Below are 24,188 nucleotides of genomic sequence, written 5' to 3'. Positions count from 1 at the left end.
AAATATATATATATATATATATATATATATATATATATATATAAATTCTCTCTCTCTCTCTCTCTTAAAAAAAATAAGAGGCTTTTTGGAAAGCCATCTTAGTTTATATTTGTAACTTTATTATTTTCCTTTCTGACATGAGACAAAAAAATCAGTAAAAGAAAAATCCTTCTCTCCTAAGCAGAGGTCATAGCCAGTCACATTATTATCTGGTCTACCCCCTCTGCTTGAAGCCAGTAACCCAGTACTTTTATTCTGATCAAGAACTTCTGGGACATTCTGGAAGTATAGATGTAAGACTAAAGGCAATGATAAAATTCATTACAAACAGTAATAAACATTAACTTATTATGTGCCCAACGCTCTGCCATGTCTTATACTGCATACCTCATGTAATCCTTCCAGCAACCTGAGTTACTACTACTGTTATTCCCATTTTACAGCTGAAGAAATGGCAGCGTGGAGAAATCAAATAACTGCTCTAAAATTCAAACTTTAATTTCTGTGGGCTTTTTTTTTTTTTGTATACTATCACAAACCTAACTCACATTCAAATTAATAGACCACACAGAGATTGAAACTATTGTTTTTATTTTAACCACGTCTGAATTTTAGGTTTTATACAACAAAAAAACAAGAACAGTTTTGTTTTTGAAAGTTCTTTCTAACCATTGTGAGGACAAATTGAGGAAAAGAGAACTGGAATGGAGACTAAAAGTTCATAAATGGACTTCAAAGAAAATGGGTGGGGGGAGGTGACCTATCTCAGTGTTAGTCAGCTAGGAGACAGTTATCTGGACTGAGGTTTAACTTGGAGTTCAACCATCACCCTTCATGAGTTGATGGGACCATTGAGCAAGTGTTTATTAAAAGAAAGGCTTAATTCATATGAAACTTTCATTCAACATTATGCACATGTATTTATGTTCTCTTCTGTTCTTTGGTAAAAACACAAAAATGTGCACCATATGAACATCTAGTTTTGTGTTGGGCCACCAGGTTTTCTCATATGCATATTTCCTCCTGTGTTACTTTGAATAGCTACATGATATTATTCTACCATCTAGATGTATCATAATTTGCTTAGTCATTTCCTTATTGTTGAGGTTTCTGGATTGTTCCCAGGTATAAATAACACTGCTATACTGTTTCCAGACCATTTTTAATTTGGGGAATATAGTTTTCCTGATTGTTTATTCCCAAGAGTTTAATTTCTGTGTCAAAGTGTACAACTCATTTTACCTTTTGCTCTGCATTACTCAATCACTTTCTAGAGAGGGTAAATAATAAACTGCATGACCAGTAGCATTGAATTTTTAGCATTCCATTTTTCTCATTTATCCACTATGACTAAAATTTATCATTTTAGATTTTTTTTAACCACAAAGCTATTGCTGTTAGTTTCAGCATCAGAACCAATATCATCACAACCAAAACCAACACCATTACTATCATCTAGTACCATCACCAACACCATCCCCATCATCATTATCACCTGTAAGTGCAACCTCCACCACCATCACCATGGCCGTCATCATCACCATCACTCACCACTATCCCCATCATCAAACCACCAGCAACAATACCAGAAGCATCAATTTTTGCTGTTAGCACCAGCACTGATTCTCATCACCACTACCATCACCACTACCACCAAGACCAGCATCTCCAATACTATCACCTTTATCAGCTCCACCAATAAACACCATTGTAACCATATGCCAGCAACACTACCCATCATTGTCATCATCACCTTCCCCAACACCAACTCCAAAATCACCACCATTATCTTTCACTACTGCTGCTTACAATTAATGGAAACATACTATATGTGCCAAATACTGGACTAAATATTTTACTTCCATTAGACATTTTAACCTCACAATAACCTTTCAGGATATATATATATATATATATATATATATACACACACACACACATACACACACATATATACACACACACACACTATCTATATATAGTAGCCTCATGTTATTGTTACTTAAAAAGTGGCAGGATCCATGTCTGCATCTGTCTGATTCCAAAGCCCATTCTCCAAGCTGTCCGTACCTACATTCACTTAATTGATGTATTGTGTGTCTTAAAACTCTCTTGTTTACATTTCTTTAGTTGCTATTGATACTGAGTGCTTTTCCATGTGGTGATTTATTGTCTACGTTTCCTTGTGTGCCCACCCTCCATTCATTTCCTATGATCTCATTTTGAATGAAACTACATATTGACCTTAAATAATTAGATCAATGATCCATTCATTTTTATAGTAAAGCTTTTCCTTTAACATTTATAATATATAATTTTCTAACTGCCTTACATTTTCTTTCTTAGACTCTTTTTTAGAATCCTCATATACCTATTATGTATCTAATAATATCTTAGAGAATCAGAAAATTTTTTCCTCCTATAACTGGAAAAAATATGCTGATTCTATGAGAATTATCTTTTTATGTTTATCTTTTTGCTTTAGCCAAAATTAATTACATGATATGGAGTGTGAATTTAATGTAGTCTCTCTATTATGATCTAATTATCCTCACACATTCAATAGTGATTACTTCTTGCTTTCGTATATTCTGGGTTTTCTTTTTCAAGTAGTTAGTTCTTATTACAGTTTGAATCTATTTTTGAGATAGCTATTCTGTTTCAAAAATGTTTCCGACTTTTAATCCAATATCATAAATTTTTGATAATTAGCACAGGTTTGAAAATCTAGGTAAATCCTTTCTCGAATATTTTAGGAAAAAGTTTTTTAATATTTGTTTCCTTGTTTTTTCTTTTGGAGGTAAATTAAAGTCAGTGTTTCAGATTTTATGGAATATATCATAGAGAGTTTAACTGTAATCGAATGAACAGAGAATTTTTATCTTAAGAACATTTGATTTTTCATCCATAAATGAAGTACAATTCATCTCTATTCACAGATTTCTTTTTCTCCTATAAGGTTTTATCCTTTCAAAATAATTTCCTTGTCTTGAGCTAAATTATTACTTAAGCGTTTTTATATTTTTATCTCAGAAGAGATTTTGTATTATTGTTAAGATTATTCATCATTTTATTGTTATGATGTAAGTAATTTTAGTGAATCTTCCTTTTATCAGCTTTTGCTGTAACTGCAAAATCTAAGAAAATAGTTCAGATATTGTAACAAAATTTTCTTAAGTTGAAAAACTATATCCAAATTAGAAAATTCATGGCATCTTATTTAAAGCTGAATGTTGTAATGAGCCAAACTGAGAAAAAGAATGCTGGAGAGAGATCTCCCAACACTTGGGTATTCATTAATGTCAGCTAAGTTTGGCTGAGACCAATCAACTGGGATATAAAGTGGTATTTTGATGCTCATAAACTTTCCTTTCTCCAAGCTGTCTTCTTTTTCTCTCTTCTTGTCTACTGTCTGCTGCTCTGTTGTATGTGCCTCAGCAGAGAGGAAAAGTAAAGACTAGGTATAAGGTGGGAAAACATCCAGAGAAGGACCTCAGGGAAGGCAATCCAATGCAGCCTTGGCTTCCCCATTCTCCTAAAGACAGAACTGGCCCTAGGGGATCCTGGAGCACTCTAAAGGGTAGCATCCTTAAGTTTAGAGACTAGAGTTTGCATTTACAGCAAACATAGGTGAGCTTGACCTTCTTCATTTCAACAAATATTATAAGGCCCCACAGTTCACATACTATGAACAGGACATCTATGAATGCTTCATTTCTTTTTCACATATGAAAGTTTGATAAAAAGAGGGGGAAATGAAGTCATACAACCAGGTAGACCCCTAGGTTCCTTCCACTCAAAAATGAATACTTTCAATATTGAAGGATGAGCACCAAGGGGCTGGGCCAATGAGCTCTGTCAGATTTAAAAAAAAAAAAAAAAAAAGCCAGTATGAGTGAGTCCCATAAATACAAAAAGTCCCACTGGGGACAATCTTAGGCTCTATCTGTAGGCCCAGGTCTCAACCTCTTCTCTTAAGGCTCATTGTACTAGCTTAATTTTTCAAAAAATTTCAGTATCTTCTCTCCACTCAGCAAACTGCCTGTTAGTGAATCTTTGTCTGTAACCAAATACCAGTCCTTCCTGTGGTACTTCAGTTACATACCACCTCCTACTGTCAGTCACCCAGCAATTACCCCATCTCTGGGCATGACATGCTCAGCAAACTAAGGGAGGCTCCTAACACTGGTGCCATTCCTTAGATGGTCCATTCACTTATATAGTTATTTTTCTTTGTTCTTGCAATATTTCCATACTGAGCACATTCCATGTGTCCCTTCTTTTAGCACAGGAACATAATGGAAGCAATTTGTTCTTTTAAGCTGACCAACCATGCCATTCGGTAGATAAACTGTAATTAAAGAATATTTTTTAAAATTTTTGAGCCAAATTGAGGTTTTGATGCCATCTGTAAAAGAACTCCTTAACATTGTTGTAAGTAAATGGGAAAAAATTAAGTCATTCGTCAATCAGAATGACAGGGATGTCCTTACAGTGGTGATTTCTAGATGTTCATGAGGGAAGCAAACAGATAAAACATTGCATCTGAATAAAGCATTAAGACCTGAGGTTGAATGAGGTCGTTAGGCTGAGGGTGAAAAAAATGTTGGGTGTTTTTTTTGTTTTGTTTTGTTTTGTTTTTTTCTTGTTCTTCTGGGAGAAACTTAAAATCAGCTTCTATAGGATACACTGTAGAGACTTTATCTAACTTCAGATTTTTTAATAAAGGGATTCCTAAGAACAAACCTCCCTTACTATTTTTAAAACAAGCTATTGCAACTCTGATATTATAAAACACAGTACGTTTAAACAAACATATTGTTTAATTGATTATTGTTTAACTATCTTGTTTCTTGTAAACCACTAATAAGACACTTGATACTCTGAAATACAACCGAATTGATTCAGCATCTATCTAATTATTCCAGAAATACTGATTGAGCCCTGTGTATACTCTGGGGGTAAATAAGAAAAAAACCGGCAGGACGTCAACCCCAGTCTCAAAGTCTTCTTGGGAAGAGAATTATGAATGAAAAGAAAACTAATCAGAGAATACAAAAAGGGAAAAATAAATAATTTGCCAAATGATAAACAGTTGCCAAGTAAAACCACAGGCATACCCTTGAGTTTCAAAAATCACCATAGGCTGTGGGAGCCACAAGTTTCCTAGCAAAGTAAGACTTAAGCATTTGGTCACAGGGAAGACAAGGGAGTCACAATTTGGGTGGGGAAGGGTTGTTCAAAACTGGCTCTGTATATGACATGTCTCTCCCTGGTGCCCCAAACAATTAGCCATTAGAGTTGGATAATTGTATAAATGACCGGAGACGTCAGCCCCTGGCTATCAACATGACAGCCAAGGAGAGATGCCGATGGTGGTCAGGCTTGATGGAAACCTCTACTAGTTTTCCAGCCACAATCTGAGAAATGCAATACCCAAAGGCAAACAAAGCAGTAATGGAGACATTGGTAGAAAAATTCAGGCAGTTGTGTCATTTAATAGGAATTGAGGCAATTGCCAGATAGTTAAATAATAATCAATTAAACTATACATTTGTTTAAATGATACATCCTGACACTTAGTCAACATGCATTTTACTTAAAGGAAATTATTTTTCTGCATCAGTGGCTTCTTTTTCCTTCTTCTCATATTCCTCAATGGCTTAAACATTCTGTGACCTTCGAAGGAAAACAATATAACATAAGGAAAAGGAAGTGGCTATTAGGAGCCAAGAGACCCGAGTCCCTGGCCTGGTTTTGCATAGATACTTTGAAACTTGAGGCACATCTCCTTGAGACTAGATCTACCTTTCCTCTGCGATGAGAGCCACACCCTCCACCCTAATTATCTTATGGGATTATTTGGTTATGAAGAAAGGTGACATGTAATGTGTTTCAATGCATTGGGCACTTTCACATTCTCTATGTCATTCAATGCTGAAGACAATAAATCCAAATAAATAATAGTAGTCACATTTATTGATAAGGAAACTATGATTTGGGGAAGTAAGTGGTTTACCCAAGTCCCCACAGCTATTGTAACCCTGCTTCTTCTGACTTTGCACTATCCCCTTTAGTCCCCTTTAGACGCCACTTGAGCCCATGCCCTCTATTCCTGTCCTGTCCTCCATCAGCTGGGGGCTCCTTTCACTTTAAGAAAAGACAGAAAAACCAAGATAGAAAGTTGAGAAAGCACACTGCCTGAGTCAAGATGTTGTCAGTCTGTGTCAAGCTCAATGCAGTTGAGGCAGAAAACAGGTGAATTGAGGAAATGGGACACAGAGTGCCCAAGGGTTGGATGCTTTGTCAATTTTATGCAATATGTTAAACATCTCAGCCTGAACTACTTGTATTAAGATTATTCCCCAGCTCGGAGATACCTGGAGGACTGGTCTTGCTTTCCATTTGTAGAATTAAAAAGGATTTCTAAGAAACAGCTGCCTCAACTTTAACTGCAAATTATAATCAGCTGGGGAGCTTTCCAAACAATCTCAGTGCCTACCAATACCCCAAACCATTGAAATCAGAATCTATGGTGATGGGAATAAATATTTTCATAGCCTCCAAATGCAGCCACATCAGAAAACTATTGTTCCCGCAAAACAAAGGTAATCTCCTTAAGGCAAATTTGAGCGTGGATTATTTTAAGATCCAGACTCCAGTAACATGGAAAAGCTAGTCTGGCATCATTTCAAATAGTACCTTTTTGTTTGGTTTGTTTCTATTACACTAACACATGGTAAGTTCCTAGGATTTTACCCTAAGTCTTCTTATTCTAAGCCACCTTAGTAGCCTTTAAGGAAAAAAAAAAAAACGACCTCTAGTATTAACATAACATTTAACTCTTAAAACTGGTGTTCCAGGTGTCATTAAAGAATCAAATGTTGACTTGATAATATTTCTTGTTATTTTAATAGAGAGATGTTACTGAACCAGGCCAGTTTTGCCGGTCACACAGCATGCCAGTCACTGAAATGATGAGCTTTGCAAGAGAAATAGTTTATCCAGGAGGTAGCTGCAAGAGAACAGGTCTCAAATCTGACTTCTGAGGATAGGGCTTAGTGGATTCATAGAATAAAAAACCAGGGTGGTCTAAGGCATGAGGAAAGGTAATTGGAGGTAAGGAAGCATGACACAATCAGTGGTCGATGCAATTGTAATCAAATTTCATGGTCTCTTTTGAGGGGAGGAGTATCAGGGATTGAACCCAGGAACATTTAACCACTGAGAGATACCACCAGAACTTTATTTTTATTTTTGTTAATTTGAGACAGGGTTTCACTAAGTTGCTTAGGGTCTTGCTATGTTGCTGAGGCTGGCTTTGAACTTGCAGTCCTCCTGTCTCAGCCTCCTGAGTTGCTGGAATTACTGGAGTGAGTCACCATGGCCAGCTATGGCTTTTTATAATACACTCATTCAGAGAATGGTTTTACATTAGCATACTCTGAGCTAGAGTTTTGGCTCTCTGACATCAAAAGGTCACCCACTGAACACTTGCACAGGCCCAAGTGAAGAGTCAGTGGTTTTACCCAGTCTAAGATACCTCAGATTCCTGAGAACAAACTTAGGCAACCATTACCTTTGTGGCCTGTGTGTCACAGGGGTTATCTACAGCAAAGCTAATGGGAGGGTGCTGCTTAGCTACGTGACCTACAAACTTGGTGATAAAAGCAAGTAAAGCTAGAGGGTTTATTCAGGTGTGTCCCCCCAATTTTAGACATACATTAAAGTCATCATGGGAAAGACAATGCAGTGCCAACTCTACCCAACAGATAACTCTACAGATAAATGCACTTTTAGAAAGTGACATTGGTCTTCTGCCCTTTAGCATTTCTTCTGTCTTCTTCTTTCCTCGAAGGGCCCATTAGGAAGGAAGATTATAGAGTGCTGCAGGACAGTGTCTAAGCTAAGCTCTCCTCACTCTCCTCCCTTCTGCTGCAGGGGCTTCAGTGGGCATGAGTGTCACCAGGGAGCTTATTAAAAATGTTGATTTCCAGGCCCCAGGCTCAGATTCAGTGTTTGTGGGAGCAGCACAGAGAAATCCATGTTTAAGGGGCTGTCTAAGTGATTTGGTACAGATGACCCCAGAAAATTCTCCTTCCCTCACACCCCTCTTAGAATGGTTTGTGTCTATTGTCCTGTCCCTGGAGTTCTCTGTTAAGATGCCGTTGTCACCTGGCCGGGCGGCTCATTAAATTTCTCTGATGTGGGAAGATGTGAGAACAGGACGTGAGAGGATCTCAGTATATGTTCACTGAGTGAACGAAGGAGAGGAAGGTTCTGAGGCCAGGGATAAGTCTGAAGAAGAGGGAAATGGTTTCCCAATGGTGAAGGGACTTGACTTTACACAAGACACATGGCCCTGGGAAGTTCTGAGAGGGCTGAACAGGGTCTAGCTGGGATGCCAAGTCCTTTCCCCCTGCAATTTAATTAGAAAAGTAACACTTGACTCTTTGCAAACAATTTCAGAGGTTATAAAAATATGTAAATGAAGAACTGAAAAATTCTCCCTCCCCAATTCTACTTCTCTGAAATAATCATTACCTATGGTTTAGTGTGTAGCCTTCCAGATTGTGTGTGTATGAGCGGGGGAGTGTTATATTATAAAGATGGAATGAAGGTATGTGGTCTTCTACAGTTCAATTTGTTTAACTTAACAACATATTGTGGACGTCTTTCCACGTCACTGAATATATGTCCTTATTCTTCATTATGTGAATGAACCAGAATGGACCCAATACATGACCTAGTAATGACCATATAATTTGCCTCTAGTTTTTCCCTATTTTAAGCAATAATGCAGTGAATATCTTTGAACATACATCCTTCACCAACTTGAGTTTCCTCCTAGTGGATCTGTTGGGTCATCCTAAGACAGAAATTTCACTTCAAATTGGTAGCTAAGGGGCCCATAAAAATGCTGTACTAATATATTCTTTGAACTCACATTACAAACTTGCCCACAATTTTTATTATAAGCATGTACAAATTTTTACCATTTAAATAAATGAGAAAAGTCTCTCAACTGAGTTTCTTAGTTAAGAAACTAACTGGTGCAACTTGAGTTTCTTAGTTAATCAGCGTGCCTTTTCATCTATTTATTTGCATCTGCGCTCCTATTTCCTGTGAAGTGTCAATATAATTTACCCAGAGCCAAGGCTCATCTTTGTGTTTTCACATTGTGTTTTCTTATTTTCACTATGGCACCTCTTAGCACCCAGCAAATAATCATGTGCTGAAGAAGGTAAATTCCACAGAGAGGATGAGGGGGGAGGGAGCTATCTTCCACTTTATCAAGATGTCAGATCCAGTGGCTTATTATTAAAAAGCACTGCTAATTATTTAGCATGAAAAATCTTTTTTTCCTTTATATTGGTTCTTTTTAGTTATACATAACAGTAGAATAACATAATTATACAAGCATGGAATCTATCTTATTCTAATTCAGACCCCAGTACCTCTCCTTCCCTTCCCTTCTCCCCACATATGAATATACCATAGTATGCAAGATCTTCAAGATCTAGAGCAACATCTCATATTCTCCAAAGCTTACTGAAGTGAATAAAATAGGATCTTAATAAGTATTTATTGAACAAATGAGTTCAATAAATAGATTGACACAGACCTGGACCATATGCCTGACTCTGTTGAGGCAGAAACAAAGACAAGTGACATCTTAGCCTACTTTCTAACATTTGAAAGATTTCTTGGGCTTTGAATGTGTAAAGTGAGAATTATAATTCAGGAAGTGACTGATAAAGGGAAGAGTAGATGTCACCTATACTTGAAGATCTTAGCTCTAGTGGTAATAGATACATAAACACATAATTTCAACATACTGGAACAAGAACAGAGGTTTGCAGAGGGAACCATGGGAGCATGAATTTTAAGAATAAGGAAGAATGAAGTGGGTGAAGAAATGTGGGGAAAAGTGTTTCAAACGATATAAGCAAAGACATGGTGTGAAGCAGTGTACGTGTAGGAAATCAAACCATATTGGAATTCCTGCAATCTACAGAGTCTGAGGCCAGAGGAGGCCAGGTGGGCAGAGAGGCAGAAGACAGGGAGCAGGTCACAACCTCAGGCTGGGGAGCATGGTCCACCCTGAGCTGTCAAAAGGTTTTGAGCAAGGACCTGGTGTGACCTGGCATGCATTGTAGATGGTGTTCTCTGGCCACCATAGAAGAATGGATTGGAGGGAGGCGGTGAGTAGCTGAAAGAGAGAGAAGTTAGGAAGTTTCTAAGGGCTGTTAAGGAATAAGGTGATGCAGCTGCTGTAATAGGGCTAAAGCAGAGGGATTTTCAGAGTAGGCACTTGGAAGTAAACTGGACTTGGGATGATGGTGGTTTTAAAAGTATATGTGGCCATGTATGTATAATATGTCAAAGTACACTCTACTGTGATATATAACTAAAAAAGACAAATAACAATAAATAAAAGTGTATGTGGGCTTGGTGTCTGGTTTTAGTGATTGGATGGGTGATGGCACCAATGACTGAAAAAGAAAATGCAGAATAACAAGAGGATTTGGGAAAGAAGGTTGTTAATGCAGTGTTTGGACATGTTGATTTTGAGGGAGCTGGGGCACCCTAGGGACATACCCAGTAGACAGTAATATGTGAGTGTGAGACTCTCAGGAAAGTGATAAACACTAAAGGTTAAAATTTAGAAATAAATGAAAGAATCCAGGAGGCGCCAGATTTTAAGGCAGAAGCCTTCCTTGGCCTCCCCTATAACTTATTTGCAGCTAGGCATGACTCCCAGGGCAAGTTCATTGTCCCTTTGAGGGCCTCTCACAACTGAAGACAGATCTGAATGAGTTTTGACCTGGACACTTGAAGCCCTTGTGATCTCTCACAGGAGCAGGAGAAGTCCAGCGGTGCAGTGTTTTAGTGTTGAATGAGAATGAGCTGCTTGTTGATCTGTTGCTACAGTTTCCTTCCTTAGTTGGAGAACAATTCCAAAGCCTAGCAATAGTTTGCTTGTGGTGAAAGAAAAATTGGACTTTTCTAGGCTGCATAAAATCAAAACCAAGAGCACTGCTAGAGAAGATGGTCTCCCCATCATCAGGGAGATGGGAGAGAGGGTCTCTTTTAGCCCTCCCCTGTCCTGTGTCACACAAAGTAGTGTTTTGTTAAAATACTTTATTTGTCAACTCAAGGGACCAAGAGTCTGGTTTTAGGGGAAACAACACACAGGATAAGAACTGCGGGACATCAGAGAGTCCCAAGTCCCATCCTGGATCTTCCACTTTTCTAGGAAACTTGGACAAGTTATTTTGCTTTTCTGAATCTTGGTCTCCCTATCTTGTTAAAATGGGAATAATGAGAAAATTATCTATTCTCCTATCTCTCAGGACTGTTGTTTTATAACATTTTTGGAAGTCCCATGTAAACATCATTGTTTGTAGGTGCCGGGCAGAGAACCCATGCTTAGAAAGTAAATAGTTGTTAAATGAACTGTGCCATGAATGACCTTTGCTCATGTATTCACCAAGTGTTCACAGAGCTCCTCCTCTGTGCAAGGCACTGTGCTCCTTACTAGGGCTATCAAGAGAAAGGACTTGGAAGAACCAGAAGAGAAAGGAATGTAAAAGATGCTCCAAAAGGACAGGAAGGACGCGGAAGAAGCTTCAGGGCATATTACTAAGTGAAATATGCGAGTCTGAAAAGGCTGCAGGCTCTATGATTTCGACTACAGGGCACCCCAGAAAAAGCAAAACTAAGGAGCGAGGCAAGAAAGAGGGATGAATAGGTGGAGCCCAGAGGATTTTTAGGGCAGTGCTGTTGAGAGCCACAGCCGAAGGGGCCCCAGCAAACTTCCAGCTGCCAGCTGATGATTGGCTCACAGCAGCCCCAGCAACATCTAGCCGATTGGCTCCTCTGCGGTGATGCTCATTGGGCTGTTTCCCTGCCCTTTCAGACCACGGAGCTGCTCATTGGGGGACTTTTTTGGCTCCGCCCACGTGACCCAGCCAATCGGCCTCAAGAGCAGGAGGATTGTGGGAGGTGGAGAGAAGGTTGTGTGGGAGAGAGAGGCTTGTGGGAAGCCGGTGGTGGCAGTTGGGGCTCTGAGGGTTTTTCCTGAGAGGCTGTTTTGTTTGGCGTGTGTGGTTCTAAAAATAAAGTTAGTTTCTTTTGTCAAGTGGCTCCTGATTGTGCCCAGCCAGACTGCGGCACAGTGCAAATGCTCTGTAAGATACTGTAACCGCCCAAAATTAGAATATACAGCACCAAGAGAGAACCCTAAGGTAAACTATGGGCTTCGGGTGACCATGATGTGTCACTATAGGTTCATCGACTGTAATAAATGTACTCACTGGGGTGCCAGGTGATAGTAGAGGAGGGTGGGCCTACTTTGGGGGGTGTGGCAGGGGTACAGAGAGCATATGAGAACTCTGTATTTTCTGCTTAACTTTTCTGTAAATCTAAAACTGTTCTGAAGAAGAAGAGGGAGGAGGAAGAGGAGAAGGTGAAAGAGGAGGAGGAGGAAGAGGGGGAGAAGTTGTCTCCTCAATAAAGAGAGAGGGAGAGAGAGTTGACTGTGTATGCCTTTGAGGCACCTATGGTTTACTGGAAGAGAAAGGAATGTAAAAGATGCTCAAATAGTGATCAATGGGAGGCATAATCACGTGTGCACACAGTGTGGGCAAGCTCCTTCTCTTTATTGTTCTAGTATTTTATCTTTCTATTTGGCAGGTGCATGCACAGGGTGAACACTGTTTGTCGTTTGACAGGACTCCTTATTTTTTATGTACTGGAGCTTTGTTTATCTTTGGATTCTGTGGGGTAGGAAAACCTCTCCCCAACAATGGCTGGGTTATGAGGTAGTAAAAGATCAAGGTTTTAGGGGGCAAAATGCCAGAGGGAGTGGTTTGTGAAGTAACAAAAGCGAGCCATTAAGTGTGGAGATTCCTTATTGGTTGACTGATGTATCTAGTTTATGCTAATTAAGATAAGCTGTGTGGAATGTATAAACACCTCTGTTGTCCTACAATAAAGGGCTCCTACTCCTGCTGTATCAATGTACACAAGTTGTTCGTCACCCCCCGGTTATTTTGCTGCAGTCGGACTGCGGCACAAATTGAGATATTTCTTTCTTCTTCCTAGAAGAATAAAATTGAAAGAATTCTAAGTAATAATCTTTCATTTTCTGTATTCCAAGTTTTGTGGGGGTAGAAGTAATCTATCTGGCACATCATAAAAAGATTTTCACAGTTGGGTAAAGTATACAACAAAATAGAATCAAGCTACCTCCCCAGGTGTGGATTAAAGAGAATCATACATTTCCACATCTATCTCCCTGTCACTCCAAAATATCACATAGAAATGTTTTATTCTATTTCTCTGAGATCCTAAATTGGAGAGAGATGTATTTATAAGGAAATATATGGTGAAAAAAAAGAAATAGATTTAAATACAAGATGGTCCTAGAAAATCTAGGGGAGGACTTTCACATTGTTTTCTGCTTCTTCAGGAGAGATTGCATTAAAAATAATAGCACAATTGCAGTTAGATCAATTATTTCTGTTTCCAAGAACGCATTTACAGTTTTCTCAATAATAGTTTATACCTTGAAGGGAATAATTTAATATGTAGCTCAAAGAGCTCATGCCATGTAGGGAGATAAATAAGATGAAGGGCATCCAGCATTCCATTCTTTACCTGGGGGAAGAATTTATTTTTTGAACAATCTGGTAGCTATTCTTCACCTTCCTTTCCAGACTGGGCATTTGTATTTATATTTATTTACTTTACTTTCATTCACACATTGCTAATAATATTAATTAGTGCTCACTTATTGAGGTTATTAAATGCAAAGATGGGAGACCAACAGACTTAGATTCAAATCCTAGTTTTATGAACTTTTAGCTAACTGGCTAATTCTGTCTTGAGCAGCTGATTTGTCTCCAAAATGGGATAAGAATAGTAGTCACCTCATTTTTAGGGTTACTGTGGGGGATTAGTGAGATGCTGCCTATGAAATACTCTGTTCCGTGCCTGTCTTAGATACATTTGAGGAAAAATAGCTCTTTTGTTCTTTGTTTGTGAGTTGGGTGTACTTTATATATTGATAAATAATATTACTTAAACTTTACAGTAATCAGGGGAGGTAACTTTTATTTTTATTTTACAAATAAAGATACTGAGAAGTTGAATGACCAGATTATGGGGATAGAGAGTCTTGAATTCAGAATCTCTGTATGTTGGTCTAGTGTTCTTTGCATTGTACTATAAGATATTACCTCTATTGAAAAAAAAATCAATTAATTGAAACATCCTTTTTATGATTCTTATTATTTTATTTTTTTCAGCTATCTATAATCACCTTAGTTCTAATCATATAGCCTTTCTCTGGAATTTTTTCAATTTCTGAATACATTCAAGAACCTACAAAGACAATACAGCATTTTTTATGAAAATCTGGACCTTTAAAAATAGTACCTTTTGTTCGCCAGGGTGTGGCTTCCTTTTAAAAGTGCATCATTGTGTTGTTGGCTCCTGTCCACCTTACAAGAGCGCTGAGATCTTTTTTATCACACAGAATCTCACACCCGGGGTCCTCTTGATTCTATGTAGGTTCTAACCTATGTGGCTATAAGTCTCCAGTTGCAAACATTAGAAAACCCAACTCAAGATGGTCTGAGCCAAAAAGGGATTTCACTGACCATTAGAACAGAAAATTCTAGGGGTGTCAAGTTCCAGGCACCAAGAGATCTGTCATTCAGAGGACACATGAGAACCTGGTTTCCTCTCTCCACACTTTGGCCTGTTTTCTCTCTGTTGGCTTTGCTCTTGCTCAGGCTCTGTCTTACGGTGGCAGGGTGCAGAGATAGCTCACAGTCCTGTTCTGGTTTCTCCTAAGTCCAGCAGAAGGAAAAATGACCTCAAACACATTTCTGACGCAAGTCCCAGAATTGGCCAACATGAGCCACCAGAGAATGGAGAAGGTATAGATTCCCAAGGAAAATTTTGAGACCTTTTTGTTTGCTTGTATTTCAGAACTTTAATCTGTTTGGTCATGGGCATCTGCCTACTTCCCACAAAACGTTATGCCTATTCCTACCAGCATTCCTTATCCCAACCCAGTGTTCCTTGTCCTCCAACCTTTGCCCTCTTTCCCACCATGCCTTTTTTGTGTTATTAAGGACCATCTCTGGCTAATTGGCATGCTGGACCTGTTGGCCAAAACAAAATCACGGTAGATCAGAGTAATACTAGTCAACAGTCATGTGGGTTTGACAGAAATGTTACATATATTTATCTTGGGCCCCTTCCAAGACTTTTCATATGTGTTTGTGTAATAGTTATAATTTTATGTGATCTTGCCAGAGCTCCAAAGTAGGAGCTTGGCCATTAAGTGAGGACAATCACCAGAGTGATAAATCCTGCCAAATGGCACAGTGATGCAACAGAACATGACCTCAGGTCACTTTTCTCCTGCCTCCTGTGGTTTTCTTTTCCCTCGGGCTATGTGTGTTTAATTTTTGTGTGCCATCACTTGATCCCTGTGTTCGTTTATCCATTTCTTCACTGGGTGTCTCTGTGTTTAAGCAAAGTTCCAGGACCCTCAAACCTATGCATTCCTTGTAAAGGCTAGTCATTCATGAATTCCATCAAATTAATAAGCAGTTTCTAAATCTCTAGTAGCTCCTAACCTCCTCCAGCCGCATTCTTACTCCACATACACTGTAGAGCGTGATGGTTGACAGTATGGGCTTTCATGATGGAGAAAGCCAGGTCAGAGCTCCAGGCCTGTTGTTGGTAATTATCCTTGGACAAGTTAAGTCTCCTTCAGTCTCTGCTTCCTTATTTGTGAAATGGGACTAATAGCACTGCATCATCCGGTTATTATGGATATGAAGTGAGCTAATAAGGGATTCAGAGCTCCCAGCACATGGAGGATTCTTAGTAAATATTAACTATTATTATTATTACATAACCCTTTCCTACATTTTAGTTCAAATTAGAATCTATTAAAAAATCCACACTGTAATGTTCATTTCACTGATGTAAGGGCAGAACCCCCCCCACAAAGAGGAGGAAGCTGTGAATAAAAGAGTTATGCCAGTGTTTCATTGGTTGATTGATTCCATTAGCAATGATGTGTTGACGGTGCACACTGTCCTAGCACAGTATCAGTGTGTTTACAAGGACATAGCAAGAGAACATTACATCCTATAGGTCATGCATGAGAAATACAAAATTGGATTCCTATCCTCAAGGGGCTTCTGTTCTGGTGGAGAAGAATCAGGCAGAAGCTCAGACTGCTCTTTATCAGAAGGTGTCAAGCACACTGTGTTTCTTAGAGGGTTCTAAAAAAGGCACGAGCAGTGTCTGGCACACAATAAACATCCCAAAAACACTAGTTGAAGGAGTGAGTAGTGAGTGAATCAGTGGGATGAGTGACAGCTGTTGACAAGAACTCTTGGTTTCCATCCAGCCCCTTTCCAGCCTCTCCCTTTGCTAAGCAGCAGTAGGCAGATTGTTGTGGAGACAAAGATCTCTGGCAATGTCGGGAACACCCAAAGGCATGTTAATTTATAAAAGAATAGAAAGTACTAGCAACCAGCCCCAGCTTCCTCATAGCCCATCCTGTGACCTCATGCAAAGGGGAGCTCTCCATCTCTCAGCTCGCTCCTCTTCACCCACTTCATCTTCTCAAGGAGATACACTGTGACCTCTGCTCTTACAGCTGTCATCAAAATCTGCCAGTTCCCTCAACTTAAACTTTAAGTCCTGGGGATTGTCTGAGAGATCCTCACCAAAATCTGCCAGTTCCCTCAACTTTAAGTCCTTGGGATTGTTCGAGAGATCCTCTGTAGAGAATGCAAAGGTGAGAAAACCAAGTTAAATTCCCATAAAAAAAAAATAGCTGCTACCCTAGGCAGAGTGAAAGGGGAGACCTAGATGCCATTAGGTGCCTAAAAATTGGGTCTTGAAACTATTCTTACTGGGTAGGGTGGGCATTTCTAGAACAATCTCCCCATAAGGATCATCATTTTTCAGTGTATGTCCTTTTGCGCACGCACACACACACACACACACACACACACACACACTTGCTCAGTCTAAATGCCTTTATTTTATTTTGTTTTATTTTTTATTTGATCATCTAGAATTAGGAGCACTAGGCCTCATGGGCTAGATATCTGTTTTATAGTTCTGAAGTTGATAGTAAGATGAGAACTGATATAAGAGTTCTGAAGCAAAGAATGTATGGAAAGGGGGATAGGAAAATAGAAACTGGTGGCTGTATATTTTTTAAATATTATTTAGGGATTTTGATCATTTTTTAAATTTACAGACAATTCACTTTTTGGTATGCAGTTCTATATGTTCTCACACATACAAAGATATATGTAACTACCAATGCAAACAGGATATACACAGTTCTAGCATTTGAAAAATCTCCTTTCTGATGCCCCTTTGCAATCAACTCCCCCCTATGCCACCCCTGACAGCCACTGATCTTCACTCTACATTTTTTTCTATTCCAGAATGTCGTATAAGTGAAGACATAAAATATGCAGCCTTGCTGGCTTCCTTCACTTAGTATTGTGCATTTGAGATTCAGCTCTTTTACACTTTATTCCTTTTTATCGCTAAGTTATATACCATTGTGGGGATGTATCACAATTTGTTTATTCATATACCCATTGAGGGACATTTGGGTTATTTCCAGTTTGGGACAATTATGAACACTATTGCTATAAACATTTACATACAGGTTTTTGTATGAACGAGAAAACACTCATTTCTAAGGTAATACTCAAGAAACCATAAATGGGTCATATGGTTAATATATATTTGGCTTCATATAAAATTTCCAAACTCCTGTCCAGAATGACTGTATGATTTTGCACTCCTACCCACAATGTAAGAGAGTTAGAATTGCTCTGTGTTCTTGTGAACACATCAGCTTGTCAGGGGTCCATATTTTAGCCATTCTAAAAAGATACATCATACTATCTCTCCTTTGGTTTGCATATCTCTATGGGATGATGTTGAGCATATTGTCATGTGCTTATTTGCCATTGGTATGTCTTCTTTGGTAAAATGTCTATTTGGACCTTTGTCTGTTTTTCTTTTTTTTTAATTAGGTCGTTTTCTTTGAGTTGTGAAAATTCCTTTATGAATCTTGAATACAAGTCCTTTGTTTCCTCCTCTTTTCTTCTCTGGAAGAGATTGCATGTAATTGGTATTATTCTTTCTTAAATGTTTGGTAGAATTCATTAATGAAGACATCTGAGGACTAGAGGTTTTTTGTTACCATTGTTTAAGGGTTTCAATTATGAATTTAATATCTTTAACTGATATAAAACTATTCAATTCTTCTTGATTCAGTTTTGTTAATTTATGTCTTTCAAGATTTTGCCCATTTCATCTAAGTGGTCCTATTTATGTACCGGGAGTTGTTTCTGGTATTATTATCTGTTTGTGGAGTTTGTATCCCTTTTGTTGTTGTTGTTGTTGGTAGTAACATAACTTCTCTCTCCCCTGGTAAAATCTACCTGGATTTATCAATTTTTTTGATCTTTTACAAAAACCAGCTTCTGGTTTCATTGCTTTCCTCAACTGTTTTACCTTTTTTTTTCCAATTGAATTAATTTCTGTTCTTACACTTATTATTTTATTCCTTTTGTTGCCTTTGTACACATTTGGATATGCTTTTTCTAGATCCTCAAGGTGGAGTCTTAGTTATTGATTTGAGAACTTTTCTATGACCAAATAAGTGTTTCATGTATGAATTTCCCTCTAGGCGCTGCTGTAGCTGTATCTTATAAAATATGATATGTTGTGTGTTCATTTACATTTAGTTCAACGTAGTACTCAATTATCCTTGAGGCTTCCTTGTTGATCAATGAATTTCTTAGTGTGTTGCTTATTTCTGAACATTAAGAAAGTTTCTTCCTGTTATTAATCTATTTGATTCCATTATGGTCAGAGAATATACCTTGCATGACTTCATTTTAAATTTTTAAAAACATGTTTTGTGACCCAGAATATGTTCTATTTTGGTGAATTTTCCATGTATACTTGAAAATAGTGTAAATATTATTGTTGATTGGGTAAGATATCTCGTAATTGTTAATTATGTAAAGTTGATTGATGGTGTTATCTTGAGTCCTCTATGTTTTGATGATTTTTTGTCTGCTTGTGCTATCAATTACTAAGAGGGGAGACTTGCAATCTCTAATAGTAATTGTGTGTTTGTCTCTTCTTTTTAGTTCTATCAGCTTTTGCTTCATCTATATCGAAGTTCTGTTATTAGGTACATACATGTTTAAGGTTGCCATATCTTCTTGGTGAGTTGACTTTCTTTATTATTATGTAATATTTCTCTTTATCCCTGATAATTACCTTGTTCTGAAGTCTATTTTGGCTGATATTAACATATCCACTAATTTTATTTTGAGTAGTGTTTGCATGGCAAGTTTAGCTTTTCTATCTTTTTAATTAAATCTCCAGTTTTTAATAGATGCAATTAGATTATCTATATTTAGTATAAGTATTGATACTGGATTCAGGAAGACCATTTTACTATTAATTTTCAGTTTCTTCTCTTGTTTCCCTTTCCTGCCTTTTAGATTGTTTAAATATTTTTTGCCATTCCACTTTAACTTTTCTCTTGGCATTTTTTCTTTACCTCTTGGTATAATTAAATAGTTGGTTTTTTAGGGGGTTAAAATAGGTAACATTTATAGTTAGTAGTTAATCCATTTCAAATGAAGCACATAAGACTTACAACTATATAAATCACTTTATGCTTGATTATTTATGTTGCAATTGTCATATTATTGAATGTATTATGTCAAAAACTCAGGCTGGGGATTTAGAATATAGCTCAGTTGGTAGAGTGTTTGCCTTACATGCACAAGGCCCTAAATTCAATCCCCAGCACCAAAAAACAAAAACAAAAACAAAAACAAAACCCAAAAACAAAAAAAAAACCCAAGAAACCCCCAAATGATCAATATATCAAATCTCACCAGATATGTAACAATTTTTGCTTTCAACAGTCACACAAAAATATTGATATTACCTCATTTGCATATTATCCTTTCATTTAATTCTTACTAATCTCTATATGGTTCTAATTTTAGTATATGTGCTGCCAAAGTGAGCACTAAAAGTGTTTTTTCAATGCTTTTCTAATAAAGACATATCAAAATTTTGCATCAAGTTTGTGAAATAATCAGTTAAAATGAGAAATACAATGTTTTTATTGACTAACCAATTATGTTTTGACAGTAAAGGGTACAAAAAAAAAGTCTTTTATCATCTTAGACTAAAGCATAATATATATTAAAACTAGAAATAGGCACAGAATAGTTGATAGCCAATGCAGGCTTCTTTTTTTTTTTTTGGCAACAAAAAGTTTATAATGTCAGTGCTCTCAGTTATCTGCAGATATACAAATCGTAGGTCTTTTCTAGAAATTGTGATTAAAAGGGAATAATAGATAGCTGGAGAAGATAAAGTGAAAGTTAACTGCCAGGTTTGAGATTAAGGAAAGGAAGGTCAGACCACACATGGCTTAGATCATAGCCAAGAATATGATCTATAAAATTCCTATAAAGCATTTTTCATTTAAAAAAAAAACCCTCAAAGGCATTTTATGCTTGTAATTTTATTTTCTTCTGCTGCATTGCTATTACAAATGTTGTCCACATGCCAGCTCAGGGCAATGATTGCGCATCAGACATTGAATGCATAGCCTCCCTCTCAGCCTTGGTCCTTCCCTGGAGTATGTAGTCATTGGCTTGGAATGAACAGCTGTGAAGGTGACTGTTTATCTAAAGGCTTTGGTGATGTAAGCCTGAAACCAAAGAGAAGGGGAGCAATTAAATCTCACCTTGATTAAACTGTAGTGTACCCAAGGGTTGCAAGTGGGGCTTGGTGACACTTTCTTCAGTAATTTGCACATGGATTCCATAGGGAAACCATCTGCCATAAATAGTGGTCTGGACACTTTGTCCACTACTCTGTCAGATGTCTGACCATTCAGGAAGTTTCAGCCAAAATGCTTTTTGCTTCATGATGTCTTTTCTCCCCATCATCCTAACCATGATAAATAGTCTATCTACATGCCAACCCATATAGCCTCTCTGTGTTAGCCAGCTCTCTCCATAATTATGCAAAATATCTAAGATAGATCAACTGAAAAAGAGGAGAAATTTATTTTGGCTTATAGTTTTGGAGGTTTTAGCCCATGGTCTCTGTTCCTTTGGGCCTGTGGCAGCACAGTTCATCCTGGTGGGAGCTCCAGGTAGAGGAGGCTCACAAAAAGAGAGAGAAGAAAGGCAGGGCCCCATGATCCCCTCTGAGGGCAGCCTCCAGTGATCTAACTTCTTTCTCCCACTAGACTCCACCTCTTAAAGGTTCTCCCACTTCCCAATAGTGTCAAGATCTAGGGACGAAACCTTTAACACATTTGTCCTTTGGAGGACATTTCAGATCCATAGCACCCTCCATCTGCCCTATCATGTGGCAGCCTTGGTTTTCCTTTTGTGTGAATATTATTCTGAAATGGATTTTAATCTCCATTAAGATCAGGCCTAGCCAGGCGCGGTGATGCATGCCTATAATCCCAGCGGCTCTAGAGGCTGAGGCAGTAGGATGTCAAGTTCAAAGCGAGCCTCAGCCAAAGCAAGCAACTCGGTGAGACCCTGTCTCTAAATAAACTACAAAATAGGGCTGGGGATGTGGCTTAGTAGCCGAGTGCCCCTGAGTTCAATCCCTGGTACCAAAAAATAAAAAAAGTTTTTTAAAAAACCAGGCCTATGTTTTGTTTCCCTCAAGTGACCTACACATATGTACTATGTTTGAGAGAAGCAGTTGATAGAGTATTTGAGAGCTGAGGTTGTCTGCCTTTGGATTCTGACTTTGCCGTTTCCCAGCTGAATGGCTAGGGGCAAGTTACTTAAATACTCCATGCCTCAGTTTCCCCTCTTGTCAAATCAGGCAAATAACACTCTTTGTAAAGATTAAATAAGTAAAGACATGTAAAGTGCTCAGCATATTTCTCTGACACATAGTAAACATTATTACTTGTTTTTCTTGTTAAGCAATTAGTGTTTTTATCATAAAGAGAGAAACTGTGAAACAGTATATATTTATAAGTAAGGCAAGACAGAACGCAAATGAAATTAACTAAAGAGAAGGCAAAGAAAATAAAAAGAAGTTGACCAGACTCCGGGTGCAAAGACTTAGCAACTATTTTTAAAAGAAACAAAGGGTAGGAATGTATATTGGTACAATTACTTTAGAAAACCATACCCAAGTGTTTATCAAGAACATTTTCACACTCTATGAGTCAGCAATCCCACTTATAAGTATATTTACAAGAGAAAAGCATCCACAGATCCAATGAAAGGATATTTGATAGGTAGAATGCTCACAGCACAAGTATCCATGGTATTCATTAACTGGAAACTATGCAAATATTCATTAATAGAAGAATGGATGAATAAGTTTGCAGCAGTAAAAAATGAATGATCTACAACTACACACAGCACAATGGATAAATCTCACCAATGTAACAACGAACAAAAGAAGCCAGCACCAAGATTCCAGGCAAAAGTACCCCAGCTGATGAGAAATAGAGAGGAGAGAGGAATTTCTGGAGTGTAGTTAATCTTTCATTTCTTCATCTGGTGCTGGTTACATGGGTGGGTTCAGATTGTAAAAATTCATTAAAATGTACACCTATAATATGTGCATTTTCCCAGTATGTGTAGTACTTCACACACAGAGAGAGAGAGAGAGAGAGAGAGAGAGAGAGAGAGAGAATAGAAATGGAATAAGGATAGAAAAGGCAGGGAGGAAAAGAAGAGAAGAGAAAGGAAGGGGGTGGGGGTGGGGGGAGGAATGTAAAGGGGAAGGACAAAAATAATCCAGAACTTGGAAAGACATGGATCCTTGGCTCTGGTCGCCCCTGCGGCAGCACCTGACCAGGTTGGCTCACCCCTCTGCCTTACATGCCACTCCTGCCCTGCAGTGTATCTGCTCAGCCCGAGGATGAGGATGGCAAATGACCAGTATTAGGGGTCTTTTCTTCTCTTCTTCGTTCCCCCACTTCTCCTCCCTGCCCTAAGCCTCTCTAGGAAGAACTTTCCAAGTGGGTAGTTCAGGTAGTGGAGCAACTTGAAGGAGCTATGCTAAATGAAAAACATAAGACTCCCCTCCCCTCCCTTCCTTTCCCCTTCTGCTAACCTTTTTTTTCTTCCTCTTCTCCCCCATTCCCTCTCCTTCCCTTCTTTATCCTCCCCGGGACATCCTCCTGTGGCGGAGCTCCTTCAGTGGCTCTCAACGCTCGGGGTCGTGGGGCGGTGCCGGAGCTCCCAAGGTGTCCCCCCCCACCCAGTCCCCGCCCGTACTGACCCCGCCCCCCAGCCTCTGGTTATTTTGGGCGTGTTGGCCGCAGCGGCGGGATAGCTGACAGTCGCGGATCCTGTGACACCTCCCGGCAGCCCCGCACTTGTTGCTCCCAGGACCTGTTGTCACCCCTTAACCTGCCTTTCCCCTCAGCTCTCTGCCCCCTGCTGGATTCAGCCCTTTTCATGTGATCACCTAGGACACAGATCTCTCGACACCGACTGCCTCAGCTAGGGAAATAGATGGTTTAAAAAAAAAAAAAAAATTCTAAGCACCGCTCTGAAAAGAGGCCCCGCTGGGCAGGAGCAGAAGCGGCGGAGCTTTGGCCCCGGAGCTGCAGAGGTGGCGCCTCTCCGGCTCGGGACGGTGGCCCCAGGCGCCGACGGCATGACAGACTCGGCCACAGCTAACGGGGACGACAGGGACCCCGAGATCGAGCTCTTCGTGAAGGTAGGTCGCCGTCCGTGCTCCCGCAGCACCTGCAGCGCCTCCAGCCGGGCTCCTACTGGCGCAGGCTCACGTGCCAGGGCGCGGATCGCGCTAGGACTCTGTACCCTCCCTAGGGAAGGCAGTCCGGGGCCCTGGAGGTCCCCTGGATGACCTATCTGCAGGTCAGCGCCTCGCTTCGGGGCTCCAGGGCGGAATGGAGTGAGGGGCAACGTGGCAGGTGGTTGTCTTCTTGGAGAGGTGTCCCGCAGTTTGTCAAACCTGCTGCAGGATCCGCGGTCGTCACTGCCAGTCCCGTCCTCCCCAGTGGGATTTTGACTGGTCTTGAAGGACATCTGCAGGTGTAGGGACATGGCAGG

At 39.2% G+C, this 24,188-nt stretch overlaps 1 protein-coding gene across 2 annotated transcripts in view; it reads left to right on the top strand.

The window, feature by feature from the left end:
- The window catches only part of Clic5 (chloride intracellular channel 5), a 147,782-nt gene that overhangs the window by 24,834 nt on the left and 98,760 nt on the right, over positions 1-24,188 (top strand). The window contains exon 1 of one of the 2 annotated variants that reach the window (XM_015487815.2): positions 23,418-23,832. The exons of the other annotated variant lie outside the window; for it this stretch is intronic. Coding sequence (XP_015343301.1) covers positions 23,770-23,832 — 63 coding nt within the window. The 5' untranslated portion in view covers positions 23,418-23,769. Of the gene's footprint in view, positions 1-23,417; positions 23,833-24,188 lie in introns of those variants that run through there. 2 annotated transcript variants of the gene reach the window in all.

Source organism: Marmota marmota, unplaced genomic scaffold (assembly GCF_001458135.2).
Source record: "Marmota marmota marmota unplaced genomic scaffold, marMar, whole genome shotgun sequence".
NCBI lineage: Eukaryota > Metazoa > Chordata > Mammalia > Rodentia > Sciuridae > Marmota > Marmota marmota.
The sequence above is the reverse complement of the archived record's forward strand: the minus strand, read 5'-3'. Positions and strand labels throughout refer to the sequence as shown.